The sequence below is a fragment of the Anoplopoma fimbria genome, chromosome 18 (assembly GCF_027596085.1).
Source record: "Anoplopoma fimbria isolate UVic2021 breed Golden Eagle Sablefish chromosome 18, Afim_UVic_2022, whole genome shotgun sequence".
Classification (NCBI taxonomy): Eukaryota; Metazoa; Chordata; class Actinopteri; order Perciformes; family Anoplopomatidae; genus Anoplopoma; species Anoplopoma fimbria.
In genome coordinates, this window is record NC_072466.1 from 3,208,451 (window position 1) to 3,224,056 (window position 15,606).

The 15,606-nt window shown below is 38.2% G+C and overlaps 1 protein-coding gene across 1 annotated transcript in view; it reads right to left on the bottom strand.

Annotated features, from left to right (window-relative positions):
- Positions 1-1,356: 1,356 nt before the first annotated feature.
- The window catches only part of slc30a2 (solute carrier family 30 member 2), a 14,430-nt gene continuing 180 nt past the window's right edge, over positions 1,357-15,606 (bottom strand). Inside the window, exons 2-8 of the mRNA XM_054618000.1 lie at positions 7,587-7,798; positions 6,087-6,233; positions 5,551-5,704; positions 3,999-4,224; positions 3,434-3,539; positions 2,652-2,786; positions 1,357-1,502 (exon numbers count right to left, since the gene is read on the bottom strand). Of these exons, the coding sequence (XP_054473975.1) occupies positions 1,357-1,502; positions 2,652-2,786; positions 3,434-3,539; positions 3,999-4,224; positions 5,551-5,704; positions 6,087-6,233; positions 7,587-7,798 (1,126 nt within the window). The remainder of the gene's footprint in view (positions 1,503-2,651; positions 2,787-3,433; positions 3,540-3,998; positions 4,225-5,550; positions 5,705-6,086; positions 6,234-7,586; positions 7,799-15,606) is intronic.

The following is a 15,606-nucleotide window of genomic DNA, read 5'->3' on the forward strand; positions in this document are numbered from 1 at the left end:
CTTTTATCAACTGGGAGAGACTGCGATAACTAAAATCTCTTGAAATAGTGGCATTAATATAAACTTTGTTGCATTAAATGGTCTTATTATATATATATTTTTAAATATGATGATCTAAATCACTGGTTAGTTAGTGGTCGCTAAAGCTTCACAAGAGGCCTTCCTGATTTTAAGGGGTCCAAGACAACTTTTTTTTAAATGATATACAGTTGGCCTATAGCTCAGCATTTCATTCATTCATTTCTGTGAAGAAAAACTAAATGAAATAGTTTTTTTAAAGTTTGGATTATTGTTTAAGATATGATCTTAAAAATTTGAAAAATATGCAGCTCAAACAACCAAAGAGCTAATAGAACAATGTCAAAAAAAGAAGTATGATTGGTAAAAAATTAAAAAATTACATAGATTTGTATAAAACCTTCCTTCCTAAAAAAATAACAAGAAAACTCATCCCCTCTGATACCGTTATTATTGTTTTGCAATGAATATAATATGAAATATCCTTAAAATGTCACTTAGTCAGGGGTCTTCATTCTACATAATGATAGAAAAAGTTGGGAAACAATGAAATAGATGTCAAAAGTGAAATTAAAATCAAGCCTCCTTGCACTATCCTTGTCCTATTTTTACGTTTTAACTTCAAAGGGGTGGACCTCTTCTGCTCCTATCGGTCATGTTCATATTCCTGCGGCGTATCACCCAGAACTGGACAGATGTGGAGAAGAAACTCATTCGCAATTAAAACGAAACTTTCTTATTGAACTTGTAAAAATGTTCTGTAACTTATTTGGGACTGCTGTAAACTAGATGTGAGCTAGCAAGCAAATCTGGCAAACAAATTATGCTACGATATACATTTTCCGTCGATCTAAATAGTACTGTAATGCGATATTTTGTTTAGGTCCAGAATTCCAGGTGTCAAGATCAAGGTGGAGGAGGTTTTTATGGCTTTGTTGCATATTTTCTTAGGATAGGGCCGACATTTATGGAAAAAACTGTCTTCACCAGGACTCGACTTGTTTTAATTATTGACCGATTTCTTTACAAGCCAGCACCTTATGAACCCCGTATGCAGTTTCATGCATTTTTGAGAAGGGACTTTATTGGAGGACTTAGTTCCAGGTTAGCATGGAGCTCCAGCGTCAGCACTCTTCTACCAACACATGGATGGTTTCGCGGTCTTGTGACTAAATGGCGAACACAAAAAAATCTACCAAAAATAGTTTCTACTCCTTCAACAGGAAGCTGCATTGTTAACACAGCTGTCACTGCTCAAGCTCACCAAGAGAAAACAGGAATGAATGCCTGAGCCGCTTCATGTTCCCGTTGGGTATCCGTTCTCGTCCAGTATCGGTATCAGTCACTGGGGTCTTGGCAGTGGGAGCAGTGGCTCATGTCTTCAGAGTAGAGCTCCACCTGGATGGTGATGCTGTGGAAACCAAACTTGGTGTGGAGCAGATCAGTGGCCTCCTGCAGCACAGACTGAGCGTCAGCACCCTCCTCTGACAGGAAGTGAGAAAGTAGAAAAACAACTCAGTGAGTCTTTCTTTTTAATAGATATTGTTTTACGTTTCTCTTATTTATACGTTCTTCTCTTCTTGGCTTCTAAAAAAAAAGTACTAATACCACACTGCAAAAATATAAAAGTTAAACTTCTGCAGTTAAAATGATTTTGCACCTTCTATAACAGCCATGTCTATAAATCATTGTCAGCAAATAACACATCTTAATTGAAATATAGAAATATGAAATTAAAACTCAGTCTGGAGAACGTTTAGTATAAACACTGATAAAGCTGACATTTAATGGCACATTTAGTTTGTGTCCACGCTTTACACTTCACCAACATTTCAGTAGTAAACAGGTTCATTGAAGGTGAAATCTGTCATGTTTTTTTCCCCCGTTAATAAATCATCATTACATCAATCTGGAAGCTGGAACGTGGTGAGTCTGTGCACGTCTTGTTCATCAGGTTTGTCAGATTGAATCGGTTCCGTTAACTATGTGTGGTCTAATTTAATCTCTTTGGTAAATTATATATTTGCATTTAAATTACCTCATTGCACAAAATCTTATCTAAAGACACAAAGCAACTACAAAGATATGCAAGACAGCTGCAAAGAGAATCACACAGAGACTCCCGACTATGAAAAGAAGCAAAACATCTACAAAGAGACGCTTAATGACCACAAATAGTCTCAAAACAACTACAAAGAGACACAGAAGGACCACAAAGAGTCAAAGCAACTACAAAGACACATAAAAGGACCACAAACCAACTAAAAAGGAACACAAAACAACCACTTAGGGATAGAAAACAACTACAAAGAGCCATAAAATGACCACAAAGACTTGAAACAATTACAAAGAGGAGCAAAACAGCAACAAAGAGATAACAAATGACCACAAAAAGACACAAAACAACCACTTAGAGGCACAAAGCAACTACAAAGAGACAAAAAACAAACACAAAGAGATACAAAATAACTACAAAGAGACGCAACATGACCACAAAGCAACTTCAAAGAGACACAAACAGCAACAGCAAAAAGTGGCTGAACAACTGTGTAGTTGTGTGTGTGTGCTCAGGGGCCCATCGGCTCGTAATCCACCCGTGTGTGTGTAGGTGGTAGATCATTATGTTACGTTACCTATGGCCACGTGAACAGACACCAGCGCCTGGCCCAGAGTCAGAGCCCAGAGGTGCAGAGAGTGCATCGACTTCACAGCCTTCACAGACAGCAGCACCTCCTTCACCGAGTTAAACTCTATTCCTTTAGGAGAGCCTGAAAAACAACAAGATACAGATTAAAACACAATAAAATCCCATGCAATGAGGATAAAAAAAACCTTGATAAGATGTTTTTAATTTACTCAAATAGTGTAATTCGCTAGCAAGGTTTGCAGAATATTTAAGTACTTTGAAAGTGAAGTAAAAAAGTCCCCAAAAAAGTTTGATGTCCCCAGGATGTGACCATCGGTGTCCTTGTTCTTCGTTCTGCATAAACTTAAACAAAAGAGGTCTGTGCATTTATTTAGCTACATCCTGTTGCTAGTTTAATGTATTTAAATCCACCATCATTACGTTAAAATTGTGTATAAATTTTACTCATGAATGCACAGAACATGGCAGCATCATGTGATGTTGACCTTGTCAGACCAGGTCGAAACTTGACAGCTTGTTCACGGCTGCAGGCGAGAAAAACAAACTGTCTGTGCTGTTCATAAATAACCCTTCAGCTCATGAGCCATCGTAAAGGAATAGAGAGGGTAAAAATAGAGAGGGTAAAAATGTCTTCTGTGTTGTTCTTTTCCCAAGTAAGTTATTAGTTTTGTTGTGGTGGTAAAATTACAGCTATGGACATTTTGAAGTATTCTCTTCTCCCAACCTTAAATCTTTTAAAGTATTAAAAAAAAGATCCAGGTGAAGTACCTTCCAAGAGTATCCTGAAGACGTCTTTAAGGATGGTGACGGTGGTGCAGAGGACAAAGACGGAGAACAGGAACGTACAGATGGGATCTGCAACTTTGTACTCGGGCTGAAGGAAAGAAAATAAGTTTTTTAAAGAGTACATAAATGGGCATCAGATGGTGTTTTTTTCACAGTCAGCAGCCATTAAAGTGCCCAGGGCAAAAAGAAAAGGGAACATCTTGCATGAATTCATACATAGTCAACCCTTTCACAGTAAACACTTGGGATTACTATGATGTTTTTTAAATATAGTGACTGTTTTTTGGTATAAAATGTGTAGTTTACAGAGAAAATTCATGTAAAATACAAAATGAATTCAATGTCCTCCCATGAATTTTACAGAAAAGCTCCTGCAACAGTATTTAGACCATAAACTAGACAACATTCTGTCAAATACAGGATTATTTAAATTAAAGGGCATCATAGAGGTCCATTGGATTATATTGAGATTTCTTTTAAATATCAGCCAATATCAGCAAACTGACATTTCAGTCTCACCCTAACATGAATGTGATCTATATCTGACCCGAAAGAAGATGATGATCGCCGCCACCATGACGCCGACGCTCTGCAGCAGGTCTCCGACCACGTGGATGAAGGCGGCGCGGACGCTCGTGTTGCTGTGGCCGCCGAGGAGCGCGTGGGAGTGGCCGTGAGCGACGGGGCTCTGGCCACCCTCGTCGATCTGGTGGTAGCCGCTGCCGTGGCCGTGGGCGTGGAAGGTGGTGGAGTGATGGAGGATGTAGGCCATGCTGCAGAAAGAAAGAGGTGGTTTGATTATTGTTGTTTTTATTTTCCTGATAAGAGAATCATTTATAAAGATAAGATTTGAGCTTCAAACACAAATTTTCCCACGAAGAAAGGAAAATAAAAACAGAAACAGGAAGTAGTGTAACCAGTAGTGTAACCAGAAGTAGTGTGACTGTATATACAAAGTCAACGTGGTCACTGGGACGTTAACAATTGGTTTGTGGACCAAGGTTTTGAAGTACAAGTTCAGCATTTTGGCCGTCGCCATCGTGTTTTTTTGCAACCAGAAGTGACACAAGAAGGTGGGGCCAAATAAAACCAAACATTTTTTTTAGGCGACCAAAATGTTGCAATTAACTTTCATGAAGTGAAAACGGCTACACGGTGGTGTAGTGGTTAGCACTGTCGCCTCACAGCAAGAGGGGCCCGGGTTCAATTCCCGGGCTTCTGTGTGGAGTTTGCATGTTCTCCCCGTGTCAGCGTGGGTTCTCTCCGGGTTCTCCGGCTTCCTCCCACAGTCCAAAGACATGCAGCTTAGGTGCATTGAAGACTCTAAATTGCCCGTAGGTGTGGATGTGAGTGTGAATGATTGTTTATCTCTATATGTCAGACTGGCGACCTGTCCAGGGTGAACCCTGCCTTCACCCATTGACAGCTGAGATCGGCTCCAGCACCCCGCGACCCTTAACTGGATAAGCAGGTTACGGAAAATGGATGGATGAAGTGAAAACACACTGTGAAAGGGTTGAAGTTGTAAGACAAAAACAACAAGAATGCAGAAATGAAACTTTGTTAAGTAAAGCCACAAAAAAAAGTTCATTCTTCCCACAGCATTTTGAAAATGCCTTCACAAAAGACTGATATATCAGTGTTAATTACTATGGATTACATTCCTATTTCTGAAAACAGATATTTAACTGGCAGCGATTTTCTTTTTAGGGATGTTTATTTAGGACTGAAGACTCGTTTTTGGATCTCACTTCACAGAGATCACTGCTTGTGATTTGTAATGTCATCACAGACAGTCAGTTTGTCAAACTATTATATTCCTTTATTGATCCCCATGGGGAAATTCGAGGGCAAAGGCAATGCTTTCATCAATTGGTCCAGAGGCTTAATCACCATTGTGTAACTTAATTTGGTGATAGATTTGACTTAACAGACTTTTATTTTCAATTCAAAGCTTAAAGATTACTTTAAGTAAAAGTAGCAACGCTCTAAGAACCCTTGCTCTCCTTTGAGAAAATAAAAAACATTTATTAATCCCCGCTTTTATCATAGTGACATAATGTGCAATGTCAACGCCCATTCAGCTGACATCCACTCACATTATATTGACGATGACGGCACAGCCGGAGGTGACCAACATTACATGGCCATCGATCTCGTAGTCGTTGCGTACGATCCTCTCGATGGCTAAATAGACCAGAGCCCCCGTAACGATCCAGATGGAAATGACGGAGATGAATGCCCCGAGGATCTCTGTGGAGAGGAGAGGAGGGAATCTTAATTACTTTTTATATTGTTATACAGTTCATCACACTGTGTACTCTCTCCGAGCACCGCAGTACGACATGAAGTTAAATAACAAGAATGAATGCCTCAGAGGCAGAGCTTCAACAAAAGACAGTTTGAACATTGCCACCATAGGCTGAAAAAGGGCAAAACTTCACTGACAAAACAACATTTTCAAGGTTTTAAACAAGGCCTGTTTCCACCACCCTTCTGTTATGCAGTGATTCTTTCATTTCAATAAAAAAATGCACTGAATAGTTCATCCATCCTTCCAAACATCCATTCATCTTCCTTTCCTCTTTCCTCACTCCATCCATCCAAACAGCGGCGTCTGATCTCTCGTCCTAACCTGATCGGTGCCAACCAAAGTTCATGGTTTTGGTGGGCGGTCTGGAGGAGATCCACAGGGAGAACAGGCTCACCATCATGCTGCCAAAGTCTGTCAGGAGGTGGGCCGCATCGGTCATGATGGCCAGGCTGTGGGCCAGGTAGCCTCCTGCAGGAAACCAGGAAAATACATGTAATACCGTTAGCCAATGCAGAAGTTCCATAAACTTGCATTCTATCCACTGACCATCAGGGGGCGACTCCTCTGGTTGTATAGAAGTCTATGAGAAAATGACTCTACTTCTCTCTTGATTTATTCCCTCAGTAAACATTGTCAACATGAGTTTATGGTCTCAATCTCTAGTTTCAAGTCTTCTTCAATACAGCATGATGTTCATTTAGTAAATGATGCTCCATTTAGAGTCAAACAGACCATAAAGCAAGTTAAGCTTTATAAATGAAAATTGACCAATTTTGTTGCCTAGAAATCTCTTATTCATCTTTTCAGTTGTACCTTTTATGTCTCTTCTAGTTGCAAAAAAAAAAGGTCTAGATGGCAAAAAACAAAATGGCAAAGGTAAAAAAACAAAATGGTCCAAAAAAAAAACAATGGCAAAGTGGTCAAAAAAACAAGATGCTACAGTCCAAAAACCAATGGGTGACGTCACGATGACTACGTCCACTTCTTATTTACAGTCTATGTTTGAATATTGTTCTGACCAATCCTGAGGCACGCTTTACATCTTCAAACTAAAACAACTGAATCTTTGCTTGGCAGGTGATAACTTTACAGGTAAAGTAGGTAAAAAAAATTGTAAAACCTGTATCAAGTTGCTTCTACAAGTTGGGATGAACCTTACCACAATCTCCAGATATATCCAATGTAAAAACTTGCTGATAAGGAGTTTTTCACCAACTGTCTAACAACTTTTATGTCTATCTGAGCCATTTAAAGGTTTATGAAACTAATATAATGCAGCCACAAACTGTGATATGGTTTAAGATCGTCTTTAATGCCTCAGGTAAAAAAGATGTGATATTCTTTTATATCATCATAAACATCTTGGCAATCCACCAAAGTATATGAGCCACCATTTTACAGCTTATTCTAAGCAATAAAAAAGTTTTTGTTCTTTTTTCTGGAAATAAGAAGTTTGCTGCAGCTTCAATGCTTGAATCAGTGGCAGCTGTCATATGGAAAATCACAAGTTTGTCCAACTGGCAAAGGCGGTGATACCAAATCGTCTCTCTTTTGATCACAGCTGATGGAAAAGGGAATTTGTTTGTATCGTCAAATTTACATCAAATGTTTGGCTTTTCAATGTGTCTAGTTACAATACGAAAAAAAAAAATGTAATTGCACAAATCCTACTGTAGTAGTAGTAAAGTAGAATCAAGCTGTTGTATTTTTACAATGACATAAGTGAGATTTGATTATGCACCAGAAGACTGCCTTTCTATATTCTCAGTCTGACCTTCCTCCTCTCTTTCCTCCCCGAGGTCTGAGCTTCTAAACTTTTACCTATGACCTCGCCAATCATGAAGACGAGGCAGACGGCCGAGGCGATGTAGAGTTTCTTCTTGGCCAGCAGCCGGTCCCCGCTCTCCTCACGGGCCTGGCCTTTGGCGCCGTGGCAGTGGGCGCTGACGGGCCTCTTCAGCTCGATGGCACCGGCCACGCCGCCGTTCTTGAAGGGGAAGTCGGGATATTGCTCTTTGGAATCTGGGAAGGAGCTGCAGGGACACAGAGAAGGTATGTGTTTGTGAAGACAGAGATATAAAGTTTCTAGTTTCTGCAGAAGTATGACTCCAAAAAGTTTGGGATTCCCTCCATTGACTTCAAGGTTGATGCTCAGGGGAAAAGATCTTTTAACTTTTGGATTTAACTGTATTTACACTAATCTGGTCACATATCCTCAAAATGAGAGTCCCAGTGAAACGGGAAATTAAAGCATCTATAGCTTCCATACTGTGAAGGATTCCCCAATATTCTAACAGTGTACAGTTACAAGAGGGATTTAAATCAAAACCTTTGCATTTGATTGGACCGCTAAAAGTGGGCGGGGTTAAATGATACGCTCCACACGTTCCTCCTTTGTCGCTAAATGTTGCAGATGGATGATTTTCATGCTATTATTGGTTGAAACTGGTTGGTAGTAGCTTTTGTAAGCACATTTCATATTTTGTTTTACAGGAAGAAAAGCTGATTGGATTTTGGTCCAAAAAAAATCCAATATTGTTGCACAATTTGACCATGAATGTGATCTAAAAGGGCTAAAAAGACATTTTTAATTTCAACTCGACTTAAATACTCCTGTTCAATTCCATTAAGTTCGAACAAAGGGGCAAAAAAACATTTGATTCTGGTGGAGAAGCAAATTTGCATCTTCACATTCACGTGAAGTTCAACTTGTGTGGTCTTTCAGCGTGAATATTGCCTCACATGTGTTACCGTTATGGATATTATAACAAAATTCATGTCACCAAAAGAAAGCGTTACAAACTGAGATGGAGGCAGGATACATTTCTTGGTGGTGGGAGGAAACCTGAGAACACAGGGAGAACATGCAAACTCCTTGCAGAAAGGCCGCGGATTTGAATCGCAACTTTTCCCCCCATTCCTGTCCAGCCTGAAGCCGTATCAGTTACTACAATACGAGACACTGAGTGAATTGATTTTGGGAGTAAATGTTGCTACAGAGCACAGTTTTGTTTAGAGGAGCAACACTTAGTGGAAACAAATATTATCCTGACAAAGTGGATTACAATCAATGTTCACTAGAGTGGCAGAATGTCGAGACGGGGTCATCTAGTCAAGTAGAAACAGGTGAAATCGATAAATGCTGACACTGAGCGGGGCTGTGGGGATGAATACAGACTCCTCTATCTCTGAATTTCAACAACACAGAGCTAATTTCAGTACATTTGCTGATACCTAGTAAATTTTGGCGATTTGCATTTAGACATCTAGGGCACTCAGGTAAACAAAGTGAGCTCTGTCAGCACTGTTAACGTTGTTAGCGCTGTTAGCGCTTTACGCACTGTACGCTGCTAGTTGCTATTTTGAGAGCAAGGTGAAGGTAATAGCTATGCTCTTGTTTTTCTTTGTGAGCACATTTAATACTGGTCAAAAGAGGATGTTTTTAAGAAATAGAGATTACAATTAACTGTTTGTTCAAAATCATTTAAGTGCTGATTTTTGGTTTCAAACAGGCCCTAACTATACAACCAAGTTTAGCCAAATGTTACCCGAGATGGCTTGAACCCATTTGAACTAACACTCATCTATTCACCGGACATTTAACAGCCATGAAGTTTCCCCATTTTAAACAAGAAGTCAACGATGATTTGTTTGTCACGTAACTCTTGTACTTCGTTAACGGCATTTCTGTAGTTATTTTAACCAAAAACCTAGATCTTTTTCTTAACTTAACCAAGTAGTTTTGTTGCCTAAGCCTAACTAAGTATTTCCTAATCTGTTCCTGAGCCTAACCAAGTGTTTTCTTGTATTGACGGAATTTTATTTTGAAAAGATCGTATTCACTAGCGGAAAATTGTATGAAACGCACAAAACGCAGAAAAAATGAGGAGTTTCTTTTCTTAGGATATCATTCTAACTATTGTATGAGGATACGTTGACTACTAATACTGCTGCTACTATTACTACTTATTGATTCTTCTCAATCAAACAGCTTCACATCGGACTATTGAGGGATGTTTTTAATGTCACTACCTGATCACAGTGATTGTGTTCAACCTGAGAATTACACTTCAACTTTAGCAACATACAAGTACATCCAGCTAGAATGTAATCATGGGAACAAAACAAACACTGACTTCTCAATTTTCCACACACACACTCTCACACATACACACACACACACACACACACACACACACACATATAAACACACACACACATCCAGGTTGCGGCTCTTTCCATGTGCACTGAGGGGGGAGGTGCGATGATGTGGCTAATGAGGTGGAAAAAAACTAATCTGGGCTCACTTGAGATAACCGCACACAGACACACACTTTATGTCACACACTTCACATGGGAGATTGCCAGTTTTTCATTAATAGCCTTTATCTCTCTCTCTTTTACGAACACACACACACACACACACACACACACACACACACACACACACACACACACACACACACACACACACACACACACACACACACACACACACACACACACACGTATGTCCAAACAGAAAAGAATCAGCCAAGTGGAAAACAGATTCTGTTCAATTATACCACTGGGACATGAGAGCACACACACACACACACACACACACACACACACACACACACACACACACACACACACACACACACACACACACACACACACACACACACACACACACACACACACACAACCTATATACATACAACACAGACACACACTCGAGTGCTCTGAAGCCTTAAAGCAACGTTATGTTCAAATGTGAGCATGTTATTATTATGCAGATAAAAAAATCTAAAAGTCTTGGAAAGATATGTAAAAAAAAACATCCAAATACAAACAAAAACACACTTAATGTGGCAAAAATCTAGAGGCTTTACTTTGGTATAACAAATGTATTTACCGCATTATATTCTTTTTAAGATAAATATCTACTTTAGTATTTTTTTTATATATCCTTGCCTCTTTAACTTTATCTCGATTATGTAAAGCACATAAATAAACTTGCCTTGCTTCTGGTTTGCTGTCGGAAATGCGGAAAAACTGTATAATCTTTCACATTTGACCGCATGAATTTCATATATTTGGTAGGAAGAACAGGTCAGACATAATTGCATAAATGGTATTTTTGTGACTTCATTTTAAATCACTCCCCATGTGAATATGTGTGGGTATAGCATAACTTTATGAATGGCATATCTATGCTCAACGAGTCTAAAATGTTCAACAAAACACTTATAAGTAAGCACTTCTGCCTCATAAGGTGCATCATACATAATCTCTTGTTTAAATACAACCAACAGCCACACATCAGCTGAATAAATCTCTTTGGTGAGCAATACAAAGGTAATAAAGAGCTTTTACGGTTATTGTTATTGCCTTATGACTCATATTTAATCTCAAACGTCTTAACAAAGTAATCAGTGGTTCAAACGTTTCTGCATCCTGTTCCATCAAGATGGTATTAAAACTGCTGCATTCATTTCTTGGTCAACAAAATGACAACAGTTTTATTACAGCTGCAGTCCGCTGTATCAGAGCAATATTTTACTGCAATATTTTATGTATCTGACATAAAGGTGCCTACAGGGAGAAAGGAGGATTGCTGCATAGGCAGAAAAGATGAATGTTTTCTCTTTTGATGGGATCAGTTTTGGTCAAGTGGCGTTAACAGAAAGGTCAAGTCAAAGTCATCTTATCATATCAGTTGTTATTTCAGCCCTGATTTGTCAAAAACATAACCCTCTACATGATTGTCAGTTGAACAGTTTAGAGATTATCTATATGATAATCAGAGCATTAATATGGCAGAGAACCAACATTTTCTATTTACAGATTTAGTGGAGTGAACAAACAGGACTGTAATCCAGGTGACCGTTGTTCGTGTCTCCTGTGAAACTAAAAGTAAATGTTGATATTTTGTCAAGTCAGTTTTTAGTCACATGACTCACGTTAGTCAGTCGAGTTAACTTAATTCGTGCTCTTTTTCTGAACCTAAGTGGTTTTGTTGCTTGAACCTAAACTTCCTGTGAAGGTGGAAGTTGACGCGCCGAAATTCGACGCTAGAGAGGAACGAGGAGCGCCACAGTTTTGACGCTTAGGGCCATTGAGCAAGCGCTGCTTTGAGCTCTGTCAGCACTGTTGCCGTGGTTTGCACTGTTAGCAGTGACAGCACAGTTAGCTCCTAGCTGCCGGCTCAGCCCTCGCCATGTTGAGAGCCGTGTGGAGGCAAAAGATTTGCTCTGAATATCAAATTTAGCACCTTTACAAAATGTTGATTCCAGTTGTTGTTTGTGTAAAAAAAAATAAAAAAATGTATGTCTCTCTTTTTGTGTTTTTTATCTTCTCTTAGATTTTGGGATATACACTTTTACACTTTCTTGCTGAGAGTTGGACAAGAAGATCGATTGCACCTTTATATTTGAACAGTCATTTTTTAAGCTACAGCCCAGCATCTGGTTAACTTATCTTATCTTAAAGAAGGGAAGCAGTTTGCATAGCTCTGTCTTACAGTAACAAAATCTCCCTACCAGCACCTTTAAAGCTCATGAATTAACAAGTTATACCTTTATTTCTATATTTGTCTAATACGTTAAAAATTGACTTTATTGACCTCTGACTGTTTCATCTAGCGCCATCTTCAGGTGAAAAATTCAGGTTGTCTAATATTTCATTTATAACAATTCCTGCAAAACTAACACCATCCCCATCATCCTCTGCTGTACTTTGTGTTTAGTATGTTCCAATGCTAACACATTAAACTGAGATGCTAAACATACATATGAAGGGTCATTAGCATTGTCATTGTTTGCATGTTAGCATGTTAGGATGCATTTAACACAAAGCACTGTTATAGACGCTCAGTCTTGTTGGAATACGAAATATTCATATTATTTTAAATATATTTAAAACACAAAGTCAACATTTTCCAATATACTTTATCAATAATGGATTTTGATTCATATTGTCTCTGGGAAACATTTCAATCATGATTAAGTATTCTGAGAAGATGTTTTTTCAAAGTGTTTCCTCAAATACGTTTTCTTTGGAAAAGTCCTGAGGAACATTAAGTTACACTTATCTTAAATGTATTAAGTAAATAAATTATGAGCTACCAGAAGACCAGGCTGGTGACCAAAGTCCATTAAAAGGCCTGACTGGTTTTACTGGTTTATTATCAGGGACATTTTCTGGAAGCAGTGACAGAAGCAGCATCTCCTGCCAGACTCCCATTAACTCTCAGCTAGTTATGCTGCCTTCATGTGCTGCCAGGAATATCAGAATTATCAGTGAGTAAATGATCCAACAAATAGGCTTTGATAAATGCAGCAGGGTCATAAAGCAGGCGGGTCTCATCCGGCATCCGCAGCAATAACAACCAAAAATAATGTGCATTAATAGAACTCTAATGATTAATTAAAAGTATGGACGGTTTACAGGCTTTTTCTGATGGCTTTGACGATGATAAACTCCTAACCATTTATTAATACCATTATGAACCATGTGGCTAACGATTCTCTTTATTATCAATTCATTTACCAATTATTTTCTTACTTAATCGATTTGCAAATTAGTTTTTTCTGTAAACATGTTAGAAAAAAATGAGAAATGGCAATAAAAGTTTACCAGAGGAACAGATCTTCATATTTATTAACAATTAATCATTCATCAAAAAAATATTTCCAATTAAATGTCTGTTGAACAACTATTTGATTAACTGACTAATCGTTTTTTGGCTCTATATTTGACCCTGAACGACTCAAATACCAGAGGGAATCTTCCACAACCTGATTTGTTCTTATTAATGGCTCATTACTGATCTATAAAGCGTTAATAATCGATGTATAAACCATTAATAAACTCATTATATACGTCTTATTAAATCTTTAAGCCTCATCACAAAGTGGTTCACAGAGATTAGTCAGAGTCTTAAAAAACTATTATACCTCTTAAATATTTTGGGCCTTAATGTGGACGAGGAGTGATGTCACTTCCTTTAAAACCACTTTGCTGCCAGATGGAAAAAATGGTGAAGATGAGACACACACACACACACACACACACACACACACACACACACACACACACACACACACACACACACACACACACACACACACACAAAACACACACAAAAAACACACACACACACAGTGCAAATGGTGCATGAAATCCCAAATGTGATGCCATATGCACTTCTCTCACTCTCTCTCCACCTCACTCACTCACTCACTCACTCACACAGGCACACAAACATGCACGAAATAAAAGCAACACTTTCACCTCTTTCTGAACACACAAAAAAAAAAAATCATAATTATAGGTATTTTTTCAGAGGCCTCTAAATGTCTGCAATCTCCTCGTTCACAGGATTTGGCTCTAAAAAGTGAGAAACAAGCTGGAAGAGATGGAAGAACACCAGGAGGCCTAAACTGATGATATTATTATTATTAATTATAGTTTAGATTTCATTTTTTTCTCATTTGCATCGATATTTCCAATGTTATCAATCAGAGTTGAGAGGGATGCTGAAAACCAGCAGGTGTGTTTCTGCAGCAGCTGGTTTCATGTAAAACAAACAAAGCTGATGCGAAATAAAAACATTTATTTTCTATGTATGGTGAAGAAAAACCTACAGGATCATCCATTTTATTATTCGATTTTTATGAGTTTTTTATGGCAGTTTCCTTAAAAAATACGTATTCTTTTGATTATAGCTCCTTGATGCATACTCATAATTGTATATGTATCATTTAAAACCTTTAAGATGTATATCTAAAGTTTTTTGCAGAACAAGGAACATGAACAATCATTTTCTCGAAATAACATCCAATTTTAATATTTTTAATTATATTTTATGGCATTTAAGGCCAATAAATGTATTGTTTGAAAGGTGTATTTCTCTTATTTATAATAAAACTCTGGGTTAATCTCCTCTCCTCCCTAACGACACATGAAGAGTTCTCAGCTGCTGGGTGGACTGGCCCCGGGGCCATTTGTCACAGTCTGTCCAGAAACAAGCCGAGCATGGAAATGAATTTGTTCATTCACATAAAACAGCCGCGCAAGAACGGCAGCCTGCTTAACATGCACCACGGTAACGACTCAGTTACTACACACACACACACACACACACACACACACACACACACACACACACACACACACACATATATATATATATATATATATATATACACACACACACACACACACACACACACACACACACACACATATATATATATATATATATATATATATATATATACACACACACACACACACACACACACACACACACACACACACATACACACACACACACATATATATATATATATATATATCACACACACACACACACACACATATATATATATACACACACACACACACACATATATATATATATATATATACACACACACACACATATATATATATATATATATATATACACACACACACACACACATATATATATATACACACACACACACACACACACACACACACATATATATATATACACACACACACACACACACACACACACATATATATATATATATACACACACACACACACACACACACACACACACATATATATATATACACACACACAACACACACACACATATACACACATATATATATATATACACACACACACACACACACACACACACACACACATATATATATATATATATGTGTGTATACATATGATATATAGAGAGAGAGAGATAGAAAGAGAGAGAGAGAGAGAGAGAGAGAGAGAGAGAGCAACAATGCAGAGATTAAAATATTCACTTTTGATTTTACGCAAAACAATTACA